At 43.2% G+C, this 27093-nt stretch overlaps 1 protein-coding gene across 1 annotated transcript; it reads right to left on the bottom strand.

Moving 5' to 3' along the window:
• On the bottom strand, positions 1–23256 carry CAPN14 (calpain 14; the record flags this gene model as incomplete). Its single annotated transcript, XM_009084732.1, has 23 exons — positions 1–27; positions 316–371; positions 1072–1188; positions 2369–2462; positions 2564–2632; positions 3055–3119; positions 4906–4963; positions 6591–6653; positions 7508–7544; positions 8083–8288; positions 9388–9394; positions 10964–11129; positions 11814–11977; positions 12609–12683; positions 13955–14040; positions 15366–15431; positions 16143–16317; positions 17406–17542; positions 18128–18246; positions 19174–19243; positions 21606–21749; positions 21899–21963; positions 23170–23256. Coding segments are annotated over 23 exons (2153 nt in total), but the record flags the coding sequence as incomplete, so codon positions are not given.
• Between the last annotated feature and the right edge of the window lie 3837 nt (positions 23257–27093).

Below are 27093 nucleotides of genomic sequence, written 5' to 3'. Positions count from 1 at the left end.
TCAGGAATAAAGTGTCATCATCATCCACTGCAAAATAATGGAGAAAGCGCATTAAAATCATCCATCCCTCTGAGAGCTCTGCCATATTCACACCTGGACTGGACTACGGGGAATTGGAGATTTTCTGCCTCCAGAAGGAGCAGAAGCCATAATAAAGCAGAAGACTTAGACGTCTGAATCTCCTTGTTATTTCTAACCTACCCTGTAAGTGGTCAGGTAAAGATACATTTTTTTTATGTTATGCTACAGAACAAAACATGCAGTGCCATATGCAACAAAGGAGCCTCCATGTGACAGCCAGGGAATGGGCTTTACCTCAGATTCTCGCAGATATATCCCTTTGCCATCCTGTGTTAAGTTGCGAAAGGCCTCTGCAAAAGAAACAAATGAGGAGCATTAGCTTGATAGCCAAGACATCACCACCAGTCAAGACACTGCCTCAGGAAAGACCTCAAAGGCAGAGTTTGTAGGCTATTCACAAGTGCATGTGAGCTTCTCTGTTCTGTCACTGGAGGCTGGAACACTGGGAGCAGCTGAATAAAGTTGGTCATGTCACTCTCTGCCCATCTATCTGTGAAACCTCAAAATGCAGGGGGTCCCAACCTCACCCACAACTTTGAGTGAGGTGCGAAGTGTCTACAGCAGAACTCACAGACTGAGTATCAGCTGTCTCATCATCAGAACCACAGTCCACCAAAGATGTATTCCAAGGCTCTCTTCTTCCTGGAAAAGGTGTATTCCAAGGCTGTCTTCTTCATGGAAAACGAGTAGTCTTCATCTGTAATTTGCCTACCTCCTCTTACAGAAGGCTGGTACAGACCTGCAGGTAGCTAAATCACTCTGATAAGTACAGCTTGGATGTCTGTAGAAGGGGGATGGTGGAAAGGTAAAGAGTGAGAGCTCAATTTCCTCTATATCTGTCCCTTGCTTTAAACTGATTATTCTTGGTTTATTCATAAATCCAGTCCTTCTACTGTTGACCTGTTGTCACTGCCAGCTGGAGGAGCATGAGGGGCTAGGGCTTACCCAGCAGCCCAGCTTGCCTAGCCATACACATGACATCAGCCTCACCTCCCATGATCTCCACTCGAAGCATGAAGCAAACAAAGCTCTCAAAGCTGATCTGTAAGTCAGGGTCACCATATCTGATTGCCATCAAATTACATATTTCATTGCTGAGTGAAATGCCTGCATAAGATGGAAAAAGAAAAAAAAAAAAGGAAAGCAGAATGAGATGGCAACTCCCAGCTGTACACAGCTGAATGTGCACAACTACGGGTACACACATGGCTGTGAGCACACACAACCAAGTGGTCTCCATCCCTTCTCCAGCAGCTTGGATTTTCAAGCCTCCCCTAAAATAATCAAATATTAGCCAGCCCAATTGAGACCACTACATGAAGATATCTCATCCAAGTTTTAAAGGATTCAGATCTGGTCCCCTATACTCACAGTCCTGCCAGAGTTGAAATAAAATACACAAGGGCTTCCTTTGCTCATGGGATATGAGGGTAATAGCAGCAGCTGGGTTTAAAAGCAATACTCCATAAGATGGCAGGAATGGAGATGAAATAGAAAATACAGAGGAAGCTCATATAGAAATCATCAGTCACAATGTCAAGCAGTATTTGCAGGGAATAAAAGTATTTTCTATTCATGGCCTGGGATTTTAGTTTGCTTTAGCAGAGCCTGTCTGGGTTTCTCACTGTGCTTGCACTGACTCAGATGAACAGGGTGAACATGCACCAAAAAGAGGAATGATATTTAAGCTGTAAACATGCAAAAGAAGCTACGAGTCTTAGCACCAGCCCCCACACAACGCCCAGTAATAGCAACAGAGCTTGGTCCACTATTTGGACCCATATGTTTCATCTTCCATTTCTAGATCAAGCTTCAGACATTGTATTACTGAAGTCTGTCACCAGTATTACGTCTGTGCAAGTCCCACACTTCCGAGTTCAGTCCCTGAGCTGTCGTCTTCAGCAGAAGTAGCAAATTAATATGAGCTAGCTCTGGCCTCCTGCATGTATCCACACAACCCCACAGTCTTTTAAAATTCAATTAGCAATGAAAAGGAAGGGGTTAAAAAACTGGGTCTAAAATAGGCAGACACTGCTCTTTCAGACAGCTATCAGTATGAGACCATACTGGGACAAAGATTGAGTAGCCCATCCCATGGCAAAAAGTTTTTCAGATGTGTTTACCCAGCTAAAGAAGGAAGAAAAGATGGCCAAGACCATGTAGCCTATGATGTTTTCCACTTCTCCTGTGCTGTACCTACAATTATCAAGATGTTTCCCAGCCCTGGGCTTTTTCCAGCTTTTATGAGGAAGAGGCTGAAATTTGTCAAAATGCACTGTGGGCTCACCTGTCTCCTGTACAGCTGCATGCAGTTCCACAAGGTCAAGCTTTCCTGATCTGCTAGTGTCTCTTTTCTGGAAAACTTCCTGGGGGATGAGGGACTATTTTTAAACAAAACATACAACTCAAAAAACAACAGATGATACCAAGGAGATTGTGAGTGGGGACATATTGCAAAGGGGCACAGAAATTATTGTCATACCAAATAGAAAAGCAGCCTTTTCCACAGGACTCTGAATTCCTGGATACTCAGTGTGCCAGTGGCATTCAGCTTAGTGGGAGAATTAAGGTCAAAACAGCTCAATTAAGCATTAGAGAGCACCCATTACATTAAAAAAAAACCCAAACCAAATCACCAAACAACCCAAAAACTCATAGCCCCTCTAACATTCACACAATTATAATATGAGGATAATGATTTCTTAGTCCACAAGCCTATCTATAGGCTTGATCCTCCTCCCACTAAAGTCAACAGAAACCTGACTGCTGATTTCAGAAGCGGCAGGAATCAACCCCGTCCCAAACAAACTCCATTCTGTCACAGCTGAGCTGTTATTATGGAGGATGAGAAGTTCAATAAGCAGGGCCACGTCCTGGTGGCAAAGAAATCACAGTAACACCCAGTCTGCCCTAAGAAATAATGCTCATGGGAAGTATTATATGAGTCAGAAGAATCACTCATGACAAGGATACATCCAGGAGTGCCAAGATACTCTGGCAGGAATCCAGACTGAAACTCAGGCGAAAACTCTGGAAATCTGGAGAGAGAGGAAAAAGAAATATTGTTTTGAGAAGTCATTGAACATCTCTCAGAAAAATGGACTCTCACAAAATTCCCCCTCACTTGAGAGGGCTCCGGCCCCAAAGCCTTTGTGAAACTTTACACCCACTTGAGAAGATGTATCATTTATGATGATAAAAATATGAGGCAACAGGATGGATTCTACTAGTCTCAGAAAATCCAATATGAGCTCCCTGCAGGCATGTAATACAGAATGAAATATGGTGCACTATCTCCAGCTATTAGAGAAAATGGAAGGAAAAGGACATCCAAAGCTCTAATCCCAAACAGAATTTACTGCATGACCTTGAGGAAAGTCACTTGACCTGAAGAGCTTTGAGGAACAGCACTGCAGATTAATTGAAACCCTCGTGCTAAGCATTACTCTCTCCCTCTCTTTCACAAGCACTGCCAACTCTGTTAATATAATTAAAAGCAAAGGCATTGCTGAAAACATGATGCTGCATCAAAGCTTAGCATTGGTGAGACACTGGGCACAGGTTGCCCAGGGACGTGGTGGCTGCCCTGACCCTGGTGGTGTTCAAGACCAGGCTGGATGAGCCTTGAGCAACCTGATCTAGTGAGGAGGTGTCCCTGCCCATGGCAGGGGGGGTTTGAGTCCATTCCAACCCTTAAATTCTATGATTCTATGATTCCTAGTTCATACATAAGTTACATGAAGAGCAACAGAAATGGGCTCTAATCTCACTGCAAATCATGATTATAGATGGTCTGTAGACTTCCACTGAATAAGGGACAGAATCATATCTCACCAATCCCTTCTCTGCAGAAGGTCAAGATGTTTTAATCTTGTAATAACCCTGTTTAGTAAATACGAATCAAGTACTGTAAAGGTTTTTAAATCACTGTCTTAACCATCAAGTCCAATCACGGTAGGGTTGGACGCGATGATCTTTGAGGTCTTTTCCAACCTGATTGATTCTATGATTCTATAATGCTAGATGGAGTATTTTCTATGTTGCCTATCAGTTGTTACCAGCGAAGAAACTGGGAAGAAAAACTGGATTCATCATTGTATCTGTAATTTCATTCATCGTTCAGAGGAATCAGTCACTGCAATACTTCGCTGCTGTCCAGGTAGTGCTATTAGGACCAAATTATGAGCTTGTGGAGTGCTTTAGGCTGCCCCTGGCAGAGTGGATGTCACAGTCTTCATGAGAGAGACAAGCTCAGTATTCACCTGGTTCTCACAGACATAGGTTACACAGGCCACCTGTACCTCATCCTGTCTCCCAAACACAAAGAGGGCAAGGAACAGCCCTACGCATGCATAGCAGGGAAGAGTAAATAGGAGCAGCAGGCATGAACCAGGCACATGAAGGCAAAGACAAGAACCTCTTCCACCACATAACTGCCTACACACTGGGCTTTCCACACCTTCTAGCTGTCAAGCCCCAGAGATTGCAACAGTGGCACAGGACGAAATGAGATACAGTTTCAAAGGCTGCTGTCAGACTGGGTTTGGAGGTCAAATTAAGAGTCTCCATCCACACTTGTTCTCCCCTTTTATTCTTTCAGTTGTTGAAATTCAAACTAAATTAACTTCACTTATTAAATTTCTGCCATGTTGATTCACACCCCAGCAAATCCTTTTGCTCTGGAAATCTCACATGGCATCAGAAGAGTCAGTTCAGTCAGATTCAAGCCAGTTTCTCCTCCCAGAATTCAAGAAATAGATGCAGGAGCTGAAGCTTTTCTCTGAGAGGGTTTATTTTACAGAAACATTATTTCTCAGCACTTACTTCTGCAAGATATATTATTCAAGATCCTCTGGAGATGAACAGCATTTATTTCAGGATTCTGTGATATGAAAGAGTATTTTAATTATTTTTTTCAAAGTATTAAATCACTTTTCTCCCTCTTTTGTTTTCCCAGCATGTCCCACCTTCATTCTCTGCTTTTCTGGCCCCACTCCAGTCACTATGAAAACCAATAGAAAAGTCTCCCTTTGAATATGATAAGATTCTCAGCCTGCAAGAGCTGCAGCCTGCTCTGGGCTAAGTTCTCAGCACTCCACATAGATCAATGCAGTAGTGCAGATTTACACCAAGTCAGGATCCAGGCTGTTAACCTTTTAGCCCTGGTGCCATCTGTCCCATCCAGCATGCTGTCAGGAGACCTGCTTCAAATATTTCTCTTTTATCAGTTACAAACAAAAAAGATGGAAACTTTGGAATACTTCTCCCTAAACTTTTCAAAGCAGTGACTCTCTGTCCTCCTTGTCTTACTAAAGTTTACAGGTTTTTTTAGAAGCTGTGACAATTGCTTGTTTTGAGGACTTTTTAAAATGTCACTTCTGAAAGCTTGTTTTCAAACCATTGAGACATGCCAGGGTAATGCCTTCAGAAATGGCAGTACTGCCTGCCTCTGTGTGTACTTGGACCTCCTGACAGCAAAGGACCAGCACCTCACAGTATGTGGTAATTTCTAGCACATCTGAAAGCCACATCATTCTCAAAATGAAAATCTTTAACAAGTGGGAAAAAGTAAAAGCATTGCTTGCTTTTAGTAACAGCTTCCTTCAAAATATTGCTACGAAAAGCGTAAATTTGGTTTTGTGAAGTTGTGTTTGTCAAATACAGCGTATGATGCTAAATAAATGCAGTGACCTTTTACGAAAGGTGAAACACTTGCATCTCTCACCATAGGTAGTGAGATCACAGATGGTCAACTCCATCCCCAGTCAGGCCAGAGAGATCACTAAAAAGAATCTTTCATAGTAAGAATCATATTTCACTAGGAACACTAGTGAAAAAAAGGAGGTGACGGGACACCTGATAGCTACTTCACCTCTCAAAGCAAGTTAGCTGCCATTGAACTGGGATGACATATGCATGAGACAAGTGTCAATATTTCAGGGGGTGTTCTCTAATAGGTGACTTTCCTCAGTGAATATAAGAACACCCTAAAGGGTAGGATGGATCCACACAGCTCATCACTTTGTCCACAATACAGGCAATAGGAATTAATGTCCAGGGAGAACACTTAAGCCTGATCAGCTTCTGCAGTCCACTCTGCTGTTTCCCTGACACTCACACTTGTTGAAAGATGGATCTTAGAGGGTACAAACCTATCCAGTCCTTTAGTACATATTTATGGACTTTCTGCTCATCAGATTGCCAATACCTTTTTGATCCTGTTCATCCTGTCACATACATAATGTCCTGTAGCATTAAGTCCCAGGCATCCACACCCTGTTGTGTAGAGAAGTATACCTATATGTGCTAACATAATGCTAAACTTCGTGGTCAAATTTGCTGCATGGAGTCATCACTGTACACACAGCCCAACCTCCTGTCTATAGCCCCTGTCTGTTCCTAACATTTCCATGTCCAGACCTCCCTTAAACATCCACATGCTTTTACTTTCACAGAGCTACGTAATAGCTCTGGGGGAGTTTACTCTGTCAGCCCATGCAAGCACTTACTTGTTCAAAATGCTTTTTGAAAAAATCTTCCCAGGTCTTGCCTTCATATCTATCAGCAATTTCCTTTAAGATATGTAAAAAATTATAAATCATTAACTTAAGGAAGAAAAACATTGTCATCCATGTTACTAAAGATACTTTCCCAGAACTGTGAGCCATCCCCTGTCCTTCCACCTTCTTCCTACCACTGCAATCCATGCTACATGACTAACACAGACCTCTGCTAAAATAGATCCCTGCCTCATAGAAATGCTGTTTCTTGGAAAGAAATACTCAGATAACACTCAGTGGGGTAAAACATTCCCCCACACCCTGCCTCAAGCTGTGCAATGGAAAAGGATAGGGCTCACTCTGTGCCAAGAAGAGAAGGGTCTCTGTCATCCTTTGTACAGCACAACAGAAGAGCTGTAAGAAGGAAAGGCTCTGTTTATGCCAGGGGAACCAGCTATCCTATAAACTCCCTGGCACAAGCTGCAGCCTTGCATGCATTGCCATTGAGCTCAGTTGTTTTGAAAACAACCTACAGGCCATTGCATGGGAACAGTACTGCTCAGGGCCCACAACATCTTCAAAACTTTCAAGGCATGAAAGGGATGGGGAGAAGTGCAAGAATAGACCAGAAGTCTCCAAAAAGCCATGAATAGGAAAGACTACAGAGCAAGTAAGATGGTGTCACATAGAGATGCTTGCAAAATGGCAACTAAATAAGAAGCTGTCTAAAGATTTGCCTGTCCCCCACATTTGACTGGTTCAAAGGACTCTGGCTGTAAACCCAAGCTGTGCTTTCCAAAAGTGCTGCAATACAAACCCTGACATTCTCACTCAGCCTCTTCCTAGGCCAGAGCAACAATAAAAACCCAACACTTAGAGCTGAAGACCAAACCACAGACCTCCCACTCCCCCCCACACCCACTCACCTTCGAGAGGGTGAAACTGGTATTCCCGCCCATTTCCCTGAAGATGAAAAAGCAGACATGTTAAGGAGAAATCCCAGAGTTGTGTGTTTGTCTCACCACAGGTGGCATCTCCCACCTCCAGATGGGGCCCCAACCTGCTGTTGCAGTATATTTTTTATTCTCTGCTGTTACAGCTGCAGTAAGGGAAGGCCTCATATCCATGCATCTTCCCAAGTGCTGCTGGCATTTGAAGTCTCCAAAGCACCATTTTTGCACAAGCAATCATCCTAGCATTGCCAGCAGGGTCTCCTGGCAAACTAATGGTGCATTAAAAGTTCTTCTCCTTCTCACAGTCTAAAACATAAGCATGCTGCAAGAATTATGCGGGCCTAGCTCAACACTTCTCAAAAGGATAAGGCCAAAAGCAGTGCTTCAGCCACAGAGAATCTTAAGGTGGGAGAAGCCCACAGCCAGCCTCTCCAAAAGAGGTTGTGCTGCTTTTTTAAGAGGAAAGTTTTTATGCTGCACCCATTAGACCAGAAAGACCAGACTGTCCCAGAGAATTAGGTGCTGGCAGAGGGGAAGCAGCATCTCACCGGAGAAGATGCTTCCTGGAGAAGACCCGCAGGATGAATTCAGACTCCTGCTGAGGCTCCAGGGTGGATGGGACAATCACATAGACAGAAGGCTCCAGATGGAAGTCATGAGTCACTTCCCGCTCATCAAGGAAAACCTGGTGCTTGTTCACAGGCTGATGTTGGGTGAAGAAAGCTGGGGGCAGCTTTCTGTTGCTTTCCTGGTACTGTTTGGGGAAGAAAGATAAAAGAAATGTGTTCTGCACCAGCTGAACAAATGGACAAAAGGTATGTGGAGGATTTACAGGCATGGCATAGAGAAACTGCCTTCATGTCCCAGATTGTTTTACAGCCCAAAGGATTCAGTCTCCTCTCAGGACATGGCAGTTCTCACTATGCAGCGCCTCTGCCCAATACTAATATGGCAAAGAACTGGACTTCCTCCAACTTATCAACTGTAAAACAGTACTTCCAAGGAAAAGCAGCAAGGACTGAGGAAGAAAAGCCTTTCTTGTCAGAGTAGCCACTGCAAAAGTCTTCCATACTGGCAGAAATGACTGCAGCCAGGAACTGCTCTAGAGACTGCTCTTCCCTAGCCAGAACACCCCTCTTATCCCATAGGGATCACATTGTCCCTAACTTGTCCTTTGTGCTAGGTATCTGGTAGCAGAGGATTTTTCAGAGCACCTGTGATCTGAGCATATTGCAGGAGCAACCTAACCCCTAGCCCTGAATCCATGCAAGTGTCCTTGATCTGCCTGGCACTCTTTGCCCTGCAGACACTTCTCTGAAACAGGAGAATGGATAAAGTGTTGATCCAGGCAACACAGAACTCATTTTTAATGCCACTGAGTGCCCAGTACACCAGTCAAATAAATAATCCTGCTAGCTAAAACCACTGTCACCTTCTGATCTTGGCTGCTCCTCAAAACATTTAGCCATTTTACTCTGCAGACTCATGGGGAGATGCTATCCCTCTTCCTTTGCCAGTATTTTTCTTACTAATAGAGCAATCTTTCTTGTGAAGGGTTCAGGGTTACTCTTCCTCATGCCCCTTATGTTAAATTCAAAGTTTTTATATTCCAGTCAATACTTTGTTGACGGTAGTTCCAATACCTTAGATGCTCTCAGTTTGCCATCTCTGTGTATTGATCTTGGCAACCACTACAAACCTGAAATTAAAGTCCTGGCTGCCACCATTCCAGCTCAGGTAGAGCAGAGCAGTATACTAGGGCCACATTCAGACCCCCGCTTCCAGGATGTTTACCTTACTTGTAGCCCTGATAATGCCCAAAGTACTTAAGTAAGGAAGGAGTGGCATTTTACCTTATGGCTACTATGCTGGAAATACTTAACTGGGAACACAATTGTGCTGCCCTAACCGTACACCCAAACTAGTTCTTTGCCAGCCCAAATTTGCATTTATGAGGTGTTCTAAGTAGTAACAGTGCAGAAGATTTGCCCTTTGAAAACAAAAGGGGCTAAATCTTTCCCTGTTTTAAATAGCCTTCTGAGTTGAGGGCCAAAATTGGGACATAGATCAGGATTTAACTTCCAGGGCCCCTTCTCAGCTCCCAAAGGCTCCTGGCTAAAGAAAATGCTAGGAATACAGCTGGCCTGAGGAAGCTGAAAATATATGGACCATCAACTCCAGAACATTTGCAGCCAGGAGGGAACTTGAGCTCCCAGGGAGACCACAGACCTGCATGGAACACAGGTCTGTTCCCATCTCATAGCAAGACTAGGAGGTAGCAGAAAGGTAGCTCTGGCTCCCCTGATAGCTGCAGTGAGTTCAGTTTAGACACAGATATTAATTGGGGCACCATCCTACAATTGCAGCAGGGGCAGTGTTGATCAGATAAACATTGATGCCACTTCTAATACCTTTGAAGACCCAGTACAGAAGCTGAACAACTAATGCTCCTGTTTAAGGCCATTGAGACCTCCTGATATGGCTGCTTTTCAGAAGAGTCAGTGGACTGTATTAATAGAGCCTTGCTGTGGTGTCTCACTGAACTCAAATACACTCTTACTTGCTGTCAGCCAAAGAACAAAGGCAAACACATCACCTTCAGTGTTGTCTTAACAGCTGCACCAGCCTAGGTCCCTCAGCAAATAGCCAGCAGTGGTCATAAGGGACTCACCTGCAGGCCCACCTGCAGGAAGAAAAGAAACAGAGCATCTTTCAGACAGGAACCTCTGGGTCTCAACAAAATATTGTCATGTCATTCCTGGGAAGCAGAGCTGCTACATACATTCATCTGGGTTCTTTGCCTTCGGAAATCTCAGCGCCTCCACCTGAAAACACTTCCCCACAGCTACCTATCTCTAACTGTGCAAACTTACAGCAGCAACAAGAGCTGTGGCTCTGTTCAAGGGAGGAGAGTGGCTCTCAAGGCATTTGGACAACCAGAGAATTGAGGGGAGGAAACTCTCACTCCTTTTAGTGATATCCACTTACCCCTGAGTACACAGGGAACTAGCAGTATGTACACACGGGCAGCTGACACACCATATTAGGAACATTTCTCAAGCAAAATTTTACCATGGTTGGAAATAATCTGAGGGTATTGCTCTTCCTGCCCCAAAGTAAGGGGACTTCTGGCACCCTCTCCTGGCTGTTGCACTCAGAGACAACAAAGCAAAGCCTAATGTGCTTTGAAGGAAAAGGCACTTCTCAGTGCTCTGCAGGGTCACTCACACCATGCTGGAGAGGCAGCAGTGGGGCATGGAGCCCAAAGGAGCTTAGCCCTGATGTGTGAGGAGAGTGGGCACAGGTAGGAGGAAAGAGCACAGATCACCGGGTGAACAAGAAAATTCTTAGTCTGCAAACTGCTACAATTTACAGGGGCTGGAAGTTTTCCTATTTGGTGAATGCAAGAAAAGCAAAGCAATTCTTCACACCTTGTAGAGTAAAAATCCAATGAAAAGGTGAGGAGCTTGGTTCCGGTGTTTGGTGCTGTGTTTCTGCATCAGGGATATGACCACATTGCACGAATTCTGGCTTTTCTTACTGTCTTCAGCTGGTAAAACATTCAGCCAGTACTGAGGATTCATCCAAAAGTTGCCTAAGCAAGAAAGAAAAACATTTTGATGTCATTCTCCATCACAAAATTGATTGCAAACCTCCCACATTATGCCTGGCATTGGCCTGAATAGGTTACACATTGTCTGGATCTCCAGACCCCACAGGAATTTGATTTTAAGGTGAAGTTCACAGGTTTAGCAGTACAACTACTGCCTAAGACAGCAGAAAGACTCAAGAACAAGGAACTACATTTCTGCTTACCTGCAATTAAGAGTTCATTTTGTTATATAAAAATATCACTATTCCTTTATCACCTCCAATGCATGGGCTAGCTGATATCAGAGCCCACCTGCTCTGCTTCCAGAAGAGCTGAGCCTCTGCATTTCCCATTCACTTTACTTAAAGGGCCACTCTCTGGAGCTGCAGAGGATTCAAATTTTAACAGACAAGTTTAATACCCCAAAGCAGCTCAGTGTTGGCAATTCTTCCTGGGATCCTGCGGCTCATTTCATGCTATAATCAGCCCACTGCCCTATGTTTGCAAGTGATGTGACAGCAGAAGCTAGTCAAAGTCCTCGAGCTGCTTATTTCTGATGTTTGTGTGGAGGCTAAAGCAGGAAGCGTATGTATTTGTTATGAATTCTATGATAAGAGGTATAAGGTGCTGGTAACTGAGTCAGCAGAGCATTCAAAAGTCACAGTCATCCAAAAGAGCACCCCTTACCATTACAGAATCCCAGATTTCCTCCTGCTGTACTTCCTTTAACCCATCTCCCACTCTTCAGGGAGTACATCCACTTTTTCCCATCTTCCTGGCTCATCAGGTCTGGAGTTAATTTACAAATCATCAGATCTACAAACTGAACCTTAAAATCTCGCAGAGACATCCTGGGAAGAGAGTGCCAAGAGACATCTTGTCAGCAGTTTAGTTCAGTCCATATGGCTCATAAAAAGAAAAGGAAAAGGAGCAGAGAACTTCGAAGCCACACCATTTTGTGTTACATATGGTAATGCTCATATTTTATTAGGCAGTAAAGAAGAGAGCGTCTGCTCCAACAGAAGCATCTAGGAGTAGCAAGTGCACGACTAAAACTTCAGCAAAGGACAGCAGCACAGAGATTAAAATATTGCCATTGAAGGGAACGCAGTGAAATTACAGGGGCGACAACATTGCCACCTTGTGGCAAAAGCTATGGAGAAACCACGGACAAACATTAGGAAAGCGAGAGCTTCCCAAAGCCATGTTAAAAATAAAAGGTAGGACTAAAGCTCCTTTGTCTCCATCAATCCCGGGAGACCTGGCAATGTCCTGCTTCTCCCTCACTCCTGCCACTGAAGAACAGTGCATTCAGTCAGCACAGCTTCTCACATTATCAAGCACAGGGGAGCGAGAGAGCAAGCATGGGCTGGTATAAAGCAGATCACCTATGCCTCAGCCTAAGTGGCCAGATGCTGATTCATCTCCAGGTGCAGCCCAGAGCGACTGGTAGAGAAGGGAGAGGCAAGACTGTGCCATTACCAGAATTCTCCATCCTCCTTCATTTTTCTCAGCAAAATCTTCTCCTTTGGGCTCAGCAGCTCCCACTTACAAGAGCTAAGGGGGAAAACATGAGGTGACTAACCAAATGTGACCTTAAATTCAAGGCAAAGTACTTAGCTTTCCTCTGTAAAAAGAGGCCAAATCCCTGTTCCTACATATCTCCATGTTTATCTGCCACTAAAGAAAGGCCCCTATGCCTTCAGCCATGGGATACCCTCCACAAGCACTCTGGGTCCCATGAGATATAGCTAAATGGCCCCAGTTTTCTCCAACAGAAGCTGGAAATGCTCCATTTCCATCAGCCAAGTTCCATCACTTGAACATGCAGCTTCCAAGTATTTAAAATATAAAAATCTAGATCTGCTTTGTTGGTTAATTTTCTGTCAAAGGAAACATAATAGGAAGAGTGTTTGGCATAATGAATGAATGACTAGGACAGCACAAGAGGCAGCTGGGAGTCGTTTCAAAGGCAGGCCTACAGTATGTTGCTCATTATGCTCTTCAACAGGAACAGCTGGTGTGTTGTCATTATGTGACAGACACGCATCAGAGAAGTTATTGCTCTGCACACAAGGTGAAAGTCACATTCTCAACGACCTCTGTACTCTTCCCTCCCTTCTACCCCCTGAGCCTCAGCAAACTGGGTCTGTGCAGGGAATGAAGTGAAAGCTTGGAAGGAAGCAATAGGCTCCACTTCAAAGAGGAACAGGACAGAAGTTTACAGTTGCCCATAGTCTAGAATGTAAACCACTGTCTTTCATGGATCTCAATAAAATAAATTCAGCTGGATGTAAATATAGGGCCCATTTCCCTCACTAGTTGATTTCTCTGATCTAATACCCAATTGTATTTCTGCAAACAGCCAGGACAGATGACTCCTCCACAGCCACCCAACTCCAACACTTTGCAGCCTGTGGAGGACTTTGCACAGGCCCTTTCATGATAAAGGGCAATGTGCCCTGAAACACACTGTTTGTTTAGAGCCTTCTGCACAGCTTGTTTGTTTAGAGCCTTCTGCACAGCTATCTGTCACTTTGCATGCCATCCAGACCACAGCAACGTGGTCAGCATCTGATGTTCATATCATGTTTCCTCTGGTATGCAGTGAATGGAAAAGTACAGTGATCTTGTTGAAGCTGCACATGTGAAGTGAGCACAACTATGTAAGTACTATCTGTTGGAGACATACAAATCTATCAAGTCATTCCTTTGACACCAGAAGGCCTGTGCAAGCAACTGTTATCATAATGCTGCCCTCAGCAGTAATTCATGCCTGAAGATGGCAGCATCTTTCCTCCTAGAAACCTTTCCTTTTTAATACTCACCTGTCACTCCAATCTCCTTTCCATTCAATTTTCCCCCATGGATTTCTCAGTCTCACTAGGTTTTCTGGTCCATACCGACAGGTCACCTGCAAAAAACAGTGACACTGTGCTAACCAAGGTTTCAGCAGTTCTCGTTTGATTTATATCATTGTATTATGTCAGGTACTAACAATGGCTTTATTTGTTCTCAGAGATGCCAGCAAGTATGATGATAAAAATCTATGAATATGCAGCTCTGAATGACAGCAAAAAAAATTATTAAGATGTTTTATCTTATCTTCTAAGCTGAGGGACATCATAGATTCCTAGGCTAGAGGCTTGACTGTAAATTCCTCTTTCTTTCCAACATCCACTCATTTTGTACTGCTGTGGGGGCAAGACTGTACTACGATGAAAGTCAAGTCCTACCCCAGTGCAAATGGCACAGCACAATGCAGCCCCTCATGGGTGACCACAAAGATTAGTGTTTCCTGAACTGGGATGCCTTGGTGGGAGAAGAGGGAACCAGGCCAACTAGGGGCTTTGCAGGCAGCACACAGCAGAACAGCTGACTTCACATTGGTCAGTCCCTTAATGCTGTCTGGCTCTTCATCCCATCACAGAAGCCAGACTGACAGACATGTCACTGATAAACTCCATACCCTCCTGTTCCTCTTGTGGAAGACACAGATGTGCATCATGCAGCTTATAGTATCTCTTCCAACTTTCCCAGTACCTCTTGCTAGAGGTACTGAACATGTTTTCACCAACATGTCAACCATTCTTGTCAGCTTCCTTTTGAGGCTGGACAAGACAGTTGATCTTGAGCTTTCTCCCACTCTTTGGGACCTATTATTTCACTGTCCCTTACCTCTAGACAAATATCTTAAGGGGGTTCTCAATGATTCTTCTGCAGATTAAGGGGGTCCACCTGCACTCTCTGCACAGGAGCCCAGTTCAGTTCCCTTACTCCACTCCTGGCTTACATTTCCATCTGCAGTTTTTCACATTTTTGTCCTTGCATCTTTACTTCTCTATGGCCTCTCCTTTGACTTCAAAGGAAGTCTTTTTACCCCAAGTAACATCCCCAAGTTTCAATACATCCTCCCAGCAGCCCCTAAGGCCACTCCTTTCGTCCGTAACAACTAAGGTGCATTTGTAGGTGATGCACTCAGCAGAGCCCTGTGAATCATTACCACCCTTGGAGATACGTTGATCAATAATCTGCCTCTACATCAAGGCCTCAGTACTAAAATGGACACACTAGAAAGTGAATCTTTACAAAGCATGGTATCTTTTAGTCTTAAACTAAGAAAAGAGCATTGGAGAGGAGATATCACAGTTGCTTTGATTAATGGTTGAACCTATGACTGCAATAAAAATTGCTGATATCCAAATAAACGTGGACCTAGGACATTAGGGCTAGTCTTACCTTTCTAATACCAGTTACTGTGTAGGCATGGCCAGCAACAAGCCCATTCTTCAGGACCTTTGTTGTCTATATCCAGGGAAGAGAAACAGAGGGAAAATAATCCTTTTATTCTATCCTTACTACACAGCAGACTTGTACCAATACCAGATACCTGTACCTGTGTAACCAATGACTCTCAAAGCAAATGTAAAAGATTTGAACTGAAAAATAAATAAAGTTCCCAACATGCATGTTTTGCAGTATGCTTGGAATTGGAAGGTTGATAGGGAAGGTCCCTTCCTAAATGGTGGATCTTTAGCTAGAGACCATCTCACTTTCAAAAAGTCCATGAGGTTAGGTTTTGATTTTCAGAAAGGTAGAGTCTCCCAATATCTGAAATGTTTGCATAAGGCTTGGAAGGAAGCCAAGATTTGAATTCACATTCTGAACTATACACCTCTCTATCTTAGCTATAATTTTATTCCATGTGTGTCTGTGCCTCACTGCACCACCTGTAAAAATGGAAAATTTATTTAACAAAGATAGGAAAATGCAGTAGTTCCTTATTTAATGGAGGCTCTTTAACAGACAAACCAGTTCCTATACATAACAACAAGGAGCAGAGAGCAGAAGGGAATCAATCTAAGTGCAAAGTTTAACATTAAGAATGTGACTTCTACAAAAAGTCATGTGTGCCAGCTTTGATATTTTTTGAGTCACAATGACTAGCTGAGCAGAGGGAAACAGGTCTGGAAAGGTTTTTAGCTGGAAAGCCATTTGATGTCACTCAAGTCTCACCCCTAAATGTGTGTGACAGCCCATGAGAGATCTGCTGTAGGTGGCTCTTGTCAGGATATCCCACAGATAAGGAGGAGCTTCTGCAAGCTTGATCCTTGTATTAACACCTCCTGTAAAATCCACCAAGGCTTCTGAAACATGCCCAATTTGCAGATCTTCATAGGAGCCATAGAGTCTAGCAAAAAAAGACATCAATATATCCTTTGGGTTCAGTCACAGATGACAGGTTGAGAACAGTGTGACAATGAAAACATACAAAAAAGTTTGAAAAAACAAAAGGCACACTGTAATTCATGCTTAATTTGGAATCTTTGGTGTTTAGTCTGAAAGGGACTCTTCACTCACTGTCATCCCTCACTGCACTGTCATGAGACCATGCCCATCACAACTTTGATAACTCTGCCTTAGCAAATGTTGACTGAATTGATCACCACTGTGCTGTATCTAAGATATAGTGCTTTGAGAGACACACTGTCTTCTGAGTTGTCTCCAATCTGATTCTTTACCAATACAGTGCAACTTTGTTCAGCCTTTTTGTTCTAATGCTAACACCAAATGAAAACAGCTGAAGTGTCTCATCTTCATTGTAATCTTTCTCTCAATGTTAACTAGGATTTTTTCCCTGCTCTGCAGAGATTATTTCAGTCCAATGTTACCAAATTCCATCAGTTAAGCCTTGTTGCTTTCTTTTTAGTCTTGATACTACCACTGGAGTTTACCATTGTAGACAAAACATCCTGGAGAGACACCACTGTTCTCACCACGTTATGTGACTTGTTACATGCCTCAGCTCTGGGGCACCTGAGAGCAGGAACATCTACCAAAACAAAGTACAGTGCTTCAGCAGACCTCCAAAATGAAAATCCTTGGAGCTTTCCCACACTGCTAATACATCAAAGGAGGCATCAGAAATCATTCACCTTTGAAAATGTCTATCTGTGGCCTTGTGGTCCTCTGTGGTATTTACAAGGAAGGCACCAGCCTAGCCAATACACTGCAAACAGTGATAACACTCAGAGGACAACCCACCACAATAGGCCTGTTTTCACACCTAAACCCTTGGATTTAAACTCCAGGGCCTGAATTGATAACAGCTACTGCAATGGCAGCTTTTACTGTGTAATAATAGAAAGATGAGAACCATTTACTACACTCTGATTGTAGCAAGGTCTAAGAGATACATTTATAAACAATGACAAACTGTGTAGGCACCAACCAACATATTTTAGAGACTACTTGAATAACTTGGAATGAGTCACTTACTTAGCATATGCCTTCTCCAGAAGGGCTCCCCAGAACACGTTCTTATTGACTGAGGAAACAAAGACCAGCTCTCCCGCCTCGTTCACCGGCAGGCGATCATCAACCACCACGTCAACCCATTCACCAAAGTGCCAGAACTGTCAGGGGAAAGGAATGAGCTGATGTTTCCCTTGGAAGGGATCTCCCCTTGAAAGAACAGGAAAGGCAAGATGGCCTAGCTGTGGGCACAGAACAAGCTGTTGTGGGTCAGTGGGGTGTGCTGACTCACCCACAGAGCCAACTCCTCATCTCCACCCAGCCAGAGGAGAAAAACAAAGCATGTACCAGGTGTAAAGGGAGTAAGCAGGAACATTAACCAAGCTGGACTTCTAGGGAAGGAATTCCTAACTACAGGGTAGCAGAGCTGCATCAAAAGGTGGGCAAAGGGGTAGACAATTGGAGCAGATGTGCTATTGCCACTGGAGAAAGAGTTTAGTCTGGGTTAAAATATGGGTAGGGCAGAGCTGGAGAGAAGGGCCAGAGGTACATCCTGAATTGCTTGCAGTTGATTCACTGCCTGCACTGCTTTGTGGGAGAGGTAATGGGCTACTTTCCAGGTCAGGATACCCTCTGGCCACTTGCCCCTGGCCAAGGGGAACCACGTACAAATTATCTGAGGGTGTGACACAAAACATAGCAGAGGATTTCTGAAGATCTTCTGCAATCTGGGGGAGCAGATGTACCCGGAAGTGGAAAATGCCAGCATATTTCCTCTCAAAGCTCTGGTTTTGTGGCACGACTGCAGCCAAGATGTCCTGGTGGAATGTCAGGGCTTCCAGGGCCGCCAGGAACCAGCAGTTCTCTGCGCCAAGACAAATGGACACATGCAGTTGGCTGAAAAGCAATATCTGTCAGCCAAGTTCAGGAACACCACCAAGATCCTAGTAGAAGAGCTGTTGTGCTGATGTCTTAACAATTATAACAGATCATACACAGAAAAATAGACAATCTACCCATGTGCTTTACTTAACCAAACCATGATTGGTTTATAATTGTTCTTTCATGATCTTTTCATTTGGGTACTGCTTGGTTAAATAAGAAATTTAGAAAGCAATAGCTCTCAATGGAAATATTCTGGGTTTTACTGACATTGCGTGGGGGTTTTTTTCTGTCCTCTATAAAGGCACACTATTAAAAAACTTTTCCATTTTTCTTTAAAAACATTAGCTTTTCATAACAGAAAAATAATTTCCAATGGAACTCACATGCAAGACTACTTATCAAACTGGTTTTAAGGACATAAAGCACTTAATTTAGTCCTGTCTCTACCTGTTTTGCAGATGACAATATAACCTTTCACTTTAGGTAACACAGACACAAAATTATTTTCCTAACTGCAAGGCTTGGAAGAGAACACACATTAAGCATTAGGTACAAAGACAGCAAAAGTCTTAGATTTTCCTGCTTCTCTGGTCTCTGTTAATTTGTCAAGCAGCAACACCACAGACCAGTAAGAGCACAGGATCCCTTGCTATTAGCACACACAGAATCAACACAGAGTGGCAATTTCAGCTTGTGGAGACACCTCAAGCCTCAAATCCCACCTTGAAACTTGCCAGTTTGTTTTATTGAGCCTATCCCATCTCAATGTTTGCTTCATCCACACCAAGCCAAGTGAAGAGAGGATAGGCATACCTTCAATTTCTATGCCAAGTTTTATACAAACTTCTATGCAAAATGTTATCTTGTCTAAGAATACTTAGATATTTATACAAAGGACCTTCCTTACCCACCAATCCTTGGCAGAGATCAAGTTGCTTTCTGTTTGCAGCATAAAATACTGGACTTTTGTGTAAAGCCTGGGAAGTACACAACCAGAAAAAAAAAGTTGGTAGAGAGTTAAGTCAGTAACATGAGCTGGTTTAGCTTGAAAGTCAAGGATTTTTCTGTGTGCAGAGCTGCAATCTTGTAAGATGGGAAATCCAGTGAGTTTCTAGCCTAAGATGTGACACCAAAACATTACTTCTGGCTGTTCAAAGTTTTCAAAATACTTAAGAGTCCCTTTGTCCCAGCAGGCATTGTGCTGGTTCAGGTATAAATCTAGTGTTATATTCTCTGGCTAACCTGACATCAGCCTGGGTACACATTTGGGCTTGGTCTACACTGAATTTGGTCTCCAGCATAAGCCACCAGTGCTCAGATGCATGGCCACCATGCTGAGAAGACAATCCTTCACACCTGCAAGCCTTACTCCTATATACAAGTTTCAGCCAAAAGAGGTTACAATGGTAGAACATAACTGTATAAACTTTCAGCTAAACTGATATCTCCATGATTTGACTGAAAGTTGAGCTATAGACTGACAGCTGCTGCAGAAATTCCTGTTGCTGTGACAAGAGCAGGTCTGTGAATAATTGTTCAGAGAGAAATAATGTTGTTATTTTTTTCCCCTTCACAAGTGCCTCTGGGGTTAAATTAATAACCTAAGTGTCAAACTTATATTTCACTCAAATGACCCTGAAATTGCTCAAGCTAAGTTTCACACTGTTGGCTTTCCCTGCAGGCAGCAGCAGAGAAACAGCAAACTCTCAAAAGGCAGTTAGAGTAATTAGACACCAAGCCGTGTCCTTGGTGAATCTGGGTGTTCGGTTTGCAGGCCATCAGTCATAGATGCAGCAAGCTACAAGCCTGTAGGGTGAATGGCAGAATCTCAGCATTTCCTCTGCAGCACTGGGACTGAAAGATGCACAGCATCCATCCTCAGAGAGCCTCTGCTGGGCCAGGATTGGCATTCAGAGCAAATGGCAGCCTTCTTCACAAGACAGTTTTGGAGCAGCAGAACAGTGGACTGAGAGACAGAGGAGGTTTCAAGTCCATTCCAATATCTGTGGAGTGGAGGGACACCTGAAGGGCTTTGTAGATGCCAGGACTCATATTGACCTTTCCCTCCCAAATCTCTATGCTGATATAGTTGCCTTACCTGCAGTGCCTGGCACAATGCAGATCAGGCCCCTGAGGACTGCACCCTTCCTCCTCCTACAGATCCTGACTTAACATAAACCACCTGTGAGACTGAATTATGAGTGATACTCTGAGAACCAGGGCTGTTATTTCCAAGCTCTCCTGCTCACTTTGCAAAGGTGCCTCTACTACTAGTGATTTTCATGAGTTTTACAGAAACATAGCTCTTCTGAGAAATTGTTTAAAACTGATAAAATATGACAACTAGAAAATAACATAGGTAGGAGATGCTATCTGCAATTACCTGGCATAATTCCCTTACAGATATGGTAATATAAGGAACCAGTGCTTCTGAAATTCTCACATAATTCTATAAATTGCTGTCAGAAAGACCTGATTGTCAATATGCTGCTCAGTGGCTCAGTAAGAACAGAACATCCATTGCTAGTAACAGGCCTTATCTAACTGTGCCAGGCCTTTCCTGGCCTCCTAGACTTGTTATCTTTCCATTTGCTATGAGAACGTGCCCTGCGACAAGCCCTTGCAACTGGGTTTCTCTTGTTGTGATGTTCAGTTTAAGCATGGGATACCAGCAAAGGCCTTGGAAATGTGAGCACAAGCAGAAAACAAAGGCCCCAAAACCAAAACTAACTCACCAACTGATGGGCAATTACTGGTTGTGATAGAAGCTCAACCTTGAGACTGCTCTAAGTACAATAGACTAAACAGTTCAGCAGTGAGGGGGGAAACAGCCCAGCGAGAGGATAAGGCACCTGCCACCGCCTGGGAAAGTAGCAACCAGCCTCCAGCACCAGAATGGTATGTGGTCCATGGGACAGAGGAGTCAAAGCTCAATTGTCTAGAAATTCAGAAATCTTCTAAAAGGTCAGGATTCTGAATTTCAGGGAGAAGAATCACTGCCATGAGAACTGTCATCACAGAATCATGGTAGGATCGCCGTAGCTGTGAGCTCCAAGGAAACCAGCTCCCCATGCTCCCTTCACCTGCTCTCCATGCCTGCTGGAAACATTACTGGAAATTAACTGAATGAGGCTGGTTATGATTTGGAGCAACAAATGCTTCAAAGGCAATTATGAACCTCCATGTACCCCAGCTTCCAAAATGAACCTGATATAATAAATGTAATCTCTGGAGACATTAAAGTACACCTGAATAAAACTTTGAGAGTAGTCTGTTCAATGCTGAAACTATTTGCTGGCTATAAGCTGTAATCATCCTCTTACACTTAAAATCACTTACATGTGGCCTCTTCCACTGTAAATTTCGGGGTAGTTTTTTTAGCAGGGCTCCTGTTCCAATAGAGCTGATGTGAGCTGGAAAGTTATCATCTGTGAAAAGGCATTTGTTCTTCAAGCATAACTCCAGCAAAGCCTGGTAGTTCTGCTGGATGGTAGGGGTGTGTTTTTGAAAGATACTCCTGCCTAAAGGCTCAGGTGACTTATATTTTTTCAAACACGGTAGAAAAGGCATGTTGATGTCCCCAACACCACCAGAATAACTTTTTTCCACTGAGGATTCTTCAGGGATCTCACCCTGCACAGTTCTGCTGGAAACTCCTGGTTTTCTGGTATTAGGTGTGTCTTCTTCAGAAGAATTCCTGGTATTTAACATAAGTATAAAAAGTCATTTTAGTCGTGCCTTTTAAAATTTTCCCCTTAGCCAGCAGGGGTAGGTAGGGGTAGTGGCACTCCCAGGAGGAGTGGGGACCCATCCAATTCTAATCTAGCATCTATCACTGCATTTTCAAGGTTTTACATCACTGCAGAGCTGAGCAAAATAAAAATGAGTGACCCCACTGACTTTTACTAGGGCTTTGAAGCCATACACATGCCTATTCTCAGTCTCTGGACTATTTTAGGCTCTCCAGGATATTTTCATAGCATGTAGCAACATGAATGACAGTCTTTATTCAATCACATTCTGGCATGAAGTTATTTCCCCTCCTCCCTCAAAAAAAAAAAAAAAAGAAAAATAGCAAGATAAAACAAAGGGTAACAGAAAAATGGAATACATTAGGTGTTACAAAGCCATAACTCACAACCCCCAATAGTTATTTTACCATTTTTGCCTCATTTTGGAGAATGATACAATCTCCCCCAAGAGATCACATTCCAACTTGTTGAATAACAGATTCACACATGAAATCGCATGCTGAGGTATTTTTTTCTTGTAACATTCAAGACAGATGTTTCTCATCCCCTCACTGAAAAGAGCAGAGTGATGTCCTAGCCCTCCTTTAATATTAGCAGCTATGCTAAACATTAGCAGATATCAACTTTGCTGCAAATGGTCGGCTCCTGGGAGAAATCATGACTAAAATCTCAGCAGGCAAATCATGCCCATCAGTGCTAACAAGGTGATCATAATCACAGGCTTCTCATTATAGTGCAGACTGAAAACATTAATCGGGATGTAAAGTTTAATAAACGGTTCACATACCATAATGATACAGTACTTGGAATGCTTCCCCACAGAGGAGGCTCTTTGAGACTCAAAATCACTGCCCCAGGCACCCTAGGATGATGGTTTCAGTTAGGAACCAGTTGATTGTTGCTCCCATCAAAGTTGAAGGTCACTGGTGTTCCCTGTGAGAAACCAAACAACCAGAGATTGCACTGTCCTCCCACACAGAGCCCTCATTTGTTATAAAACCACTCTACAACTGATCCACAAGGCTTGATCCTCAAGGGCAATCAAGGGAAAATCTTCAAAATATAACCCTGGAAATGAAAGTTCAGTTTTCTATTGTACAGTAGACATTTCAGACCTGTAAAAGGATTTAAGTGCCTAACAGCTTGCTTACCTTTTCTCCAGATGAAAAATACTGTCTCTCCCTTCAAATACTCTCTTCCTTCAAACTTTCCCTTTTTACAGCCATTGACCTTCACGTCTGCAACAACATAAGCAACAGACAGAGAGAGATTTAAAAGAAAAACAAGTGGAAGAAAACATCCTGGAGACCAGCTGCTCTTTATATAGATAGACAAAATATGTAAAAAAGAATATCTCATTTTGCTGCACCCCAGGAAAAGAAGTGGTGAGCAGTTGGCATACTTTGAGCTCCACAGAAGAGCAAATATTTGAGACTTGACTTTTGGGTGTGCAGAGCATGCACAAGGCCTAATAAAATTATTGCAACCCTTTACCAGTTCTCGCCTCACTCTGGCATTTGTTTGAAAAAGAACTGAACTTTATACATAGACCTTGAAACACAGAGATAGTATGAAAACCCCAAAGCTTTCAAAAATGGAGGTTTAAATCACCTGAATATGTAGCCTTATTTTCAAGAAACTCAGCCAGCATCCTTAACTGTCATAGTGCGTGTCAAGAGTCAATGACCATAGAATAGAATCATAGAATCATCAAGTTTGCAAGAGACCTACAAGATCATCCCAGTCCAACCATCCACCTAGCACTACCACTACCACATCACCCAGCACCAGATCCAGATGTCTCTGGAACATGTCCAGGGATGGTGATTCCACCACTTGCCTGAGCAACCTATTCCAATGCCTGACTAACATATTTTTTTCTAACATCTACTCTGAATCTCCCCTATCTTAGTTTAAGGTCATGATGCAACTACTTTGTATGTTTTGAAAACCTCCCAGCTGAACTTCTCTGTAGGTATATCGTTTTAAACTCTTTTCCAAATTACCCAGAAATGTTTGAACAAAAGATGCAATGAAGCATTTTATGTGCCATTAACAGTCCCTTTGGAGACAGCTACAAAGTGTTTCGCCTTGTGTTTTAACCTTCTGCCTGAAGTCTGGCCACAGTCACATGTACAAGGTGGTACAAGCTACAGTTACAGTGTACCTGGAAATCACCTGTTCTCCACTCAGCAATGGTAGTGTCCCACTGTGTCCTCCAGCACAGGTGGAGCAGAGTGTGTGCAAGTCTCTTCCAGCAATTAAAATTTCTAAGGGAAAGCAGCCAAGTGGAGCAGACAGAGGTTAAAAGCTTTACATAGAAGGCATGAGCCAGTAGGTTAAATGGATTTGATTCTCTATGCTTTGCATGTTCCCCTAGTTAGCATGTTTGCCATCTGATGTAAGTCCTTCCACTACATTAGCATCCTATGACCTCCCCTGATCTTTCTCAACATCTTAAATGCCTCATCCCTAAGTCTTAAACTGAGAATCTCAAGAATCCACAGAAAATCCTTCACTTTTAGTAAAAGTAATTGGACCATGAACAAATTCTCTGAGAGCCTCTTACTCACTCTACGAGAGGATTTATCTCAGGCAACACCGGGGCACTGGGTAATTCAAGGGCTGAACCTGGAGCTGACAGAGCTCAGCCCAGCTCTTCTGATTTAACAGAGGCAATCCAAATCTGGGCTGAGGAGCTGCTCCTGATTGTGTGGAACAGAGTAAATGTTTGCTTGAAAAATAATAAATCTTAGGGTGAGCAGACCAAATGATGCAGGGCCATCTTTTACAACCATTCTTGTAATACAGCAGAACATTAACTTCAGGAATTAGTAGTCATTAGTCAAAATAAGAATGTGAGTGTATTAGGCTTTGTTAATCTTTATTAGTCTCTAAACATACAGTATAAAACCAGCACTTGCAGGTATAGCCTCAAGTCTTTGGTTAAACACAGCGGTGTATTTCAGTAAAAAAACCCTCAAAGCTGGCTCCCACTGATTTCCTGTGGGCTTTTTAAGCAAAACAAATATCCTGAAAAGAAACACTGAACTGTGTTTTCTCACAAAATGAATGAATACACAGACAGGTGGATGACCTTGCCCTGAATTTCCTGTGCTTAGATTATTGGCCCAAAAGTCAATGAACACCTTCTGGTGCTGAGATTTTCAAGGCTGAGCAGTGAACATGCCCCAGAGCTTCCCCCAATCTTAACAAAATGTCTGTAGCAAAACATGGCTTTCAGAACTTCAAACAATACCTCTCTACCTGAAGACTCACTTTTAAAGACTCTGGTTGAGAATATAAAATATATATTCTTTGCTGCGTAAATTGTCCATTGAAATCAGTGGAAATATGAAAACCCCATTTACTCAAGATCTGTCCTTCAGCACTTGAGGTTACAACATCCAGTCATTACAGATTCTGCCTACTCACAACTCCCATTCAAATCAGACAAAACTTTTGATCTCTGCAGAACACATAGCAATTGAGTATCAGCTAAGCCAGCTCTAAACAGCAGAAGTGAGAGAACAAGGCTGCATAAAATCTGAGTCAGCTAAAACACCAGCCTGTGCTCCCAACCATTTGGCAGACAGAAGCATTGGAGCTGTGACACGAAGGGCAGCTGATGTAGCTCACCTAGCTGCTTTACATCACACCCATACTTCTCATGTTTACTGATATGAACTTTATGCCTCACTCTTCAACCGTTCCAGAGAAAAGTACAGCAGCAGCTGCTGCATTCAGCACTGCCAGCAGCATCATCTAACTAATATCCCCGTCTGATCCCAGAGGACAGCTTCATCTTAACACCATGCCATGGCGACAGTTATACTTCTTTCAAACCCCTGGAAAATCCTAATGCTGTGCTAGCCACCGACAACTGCTGAATGCCAACACCAAATCTCTCTACGTAGCACTTAGTGTTTGATGTCCTACCTTCTCCAGGTGTGTCCTCACAGCAAAGGATAATTGTTCCACTGGCAGTGATGCCTGCTGCTTATAAACTGCATATATGTTATCTCTGTGTGTATTTATGTGCACTCCTGCATGTATATATATGTCTTGCATACATAATCCCATGAGCTTGTCCTAACCTATCAAATACCATGGTAGAAGCAGGAGGTGGGGAAAAAAAGCATATTGAGTAATGACGGAAAATTTCTGAAGAACTCAACACAAAGTATTCCACGGAAGACATGAAAAAACAGGTCAGCCCATCATGCAGACTACCATTTGACTCACCCATCGCTTCAGTGGACAGCAGTTTCCTTGTTTGGTTTGCTGTTTCATTACTCAAACCACAAAACTCCATGTCTCTCCATGTCTCACTGACAAGGTAGAACAGGAAGATGTGTACAACTGTGTCTTAATACATTTTACAGGATTTCCGCTTTCAGGTAAGAAAATGTTCAGAGAGGAAATACCCTGAAAACCCCCATATTTTCTCAGAACAGACAGGGACATGACACTTTGTCAATAAGTAAATGATAACAATTTCTAAAAAGAACATTTATATAAGTTTGAGGGAGGTATATGTCCTTTGACAGAGACAGACTAAATCATTCCAGAGTTATAGGAGAAACCACCAAGCTTCTGTACTGCAAGGATGGTGAAGGACTCAGAGGATTTTTATTTCCAGCACTATTACAGACACCACATCAGTCAGGTCCCCTATGAGCAATACAACATGCTGTCTTTGCTGTACAAAATTAAGGAGGGAACTCTCTGGAAGTAAGCACACTTCCCACCCAAGGTATGTACATTATCCAACCCCATATTCTCCATTTATGATGGTACTTCTGGGTACCAGCACCTTGTCCCACCCCAGGCAATGAGGGGGTAAGAGCAGCATAGAAAGGGTAGGGAAAAGGACAGCATGTGTGTACCAAGACACCTGAAACAATGGCAGGAGAAAGAGAATGGGAAGTATTTCAGAGGAATATGAAGGAGCAGTGAGGGCAGGAGAGGAAGGCAGCAGCTTCCTGAGTTGCAAAGGCAAAGCAATAAGTGAGGAAAAACATAGACTATGCTGGACACAATTTTATTCCTAGGCCATATGGCACCAGCAGCCA

Source organism: Acanthisitta chloris, unplaced genomic scaffold (assembly GCF_000695815.1).
Source record: "Acanthisitta chloris isolate BGI_N310 unplaced genomic scaffold, ASM69581v1 scaffold5231, whole genome shotgun sequence".
Classification (NCBI taxonomy): Eukaryota; Metazoa; Chordata; class Aves; order Passeriformes; family Acanthisittidae; genus Acanthisitta; species Acanthisitta chloris.
Note: the sequence above shows the minus strand (reverse complement) of the source record. Positions and strands in the feature narration are given on the sequence as shown.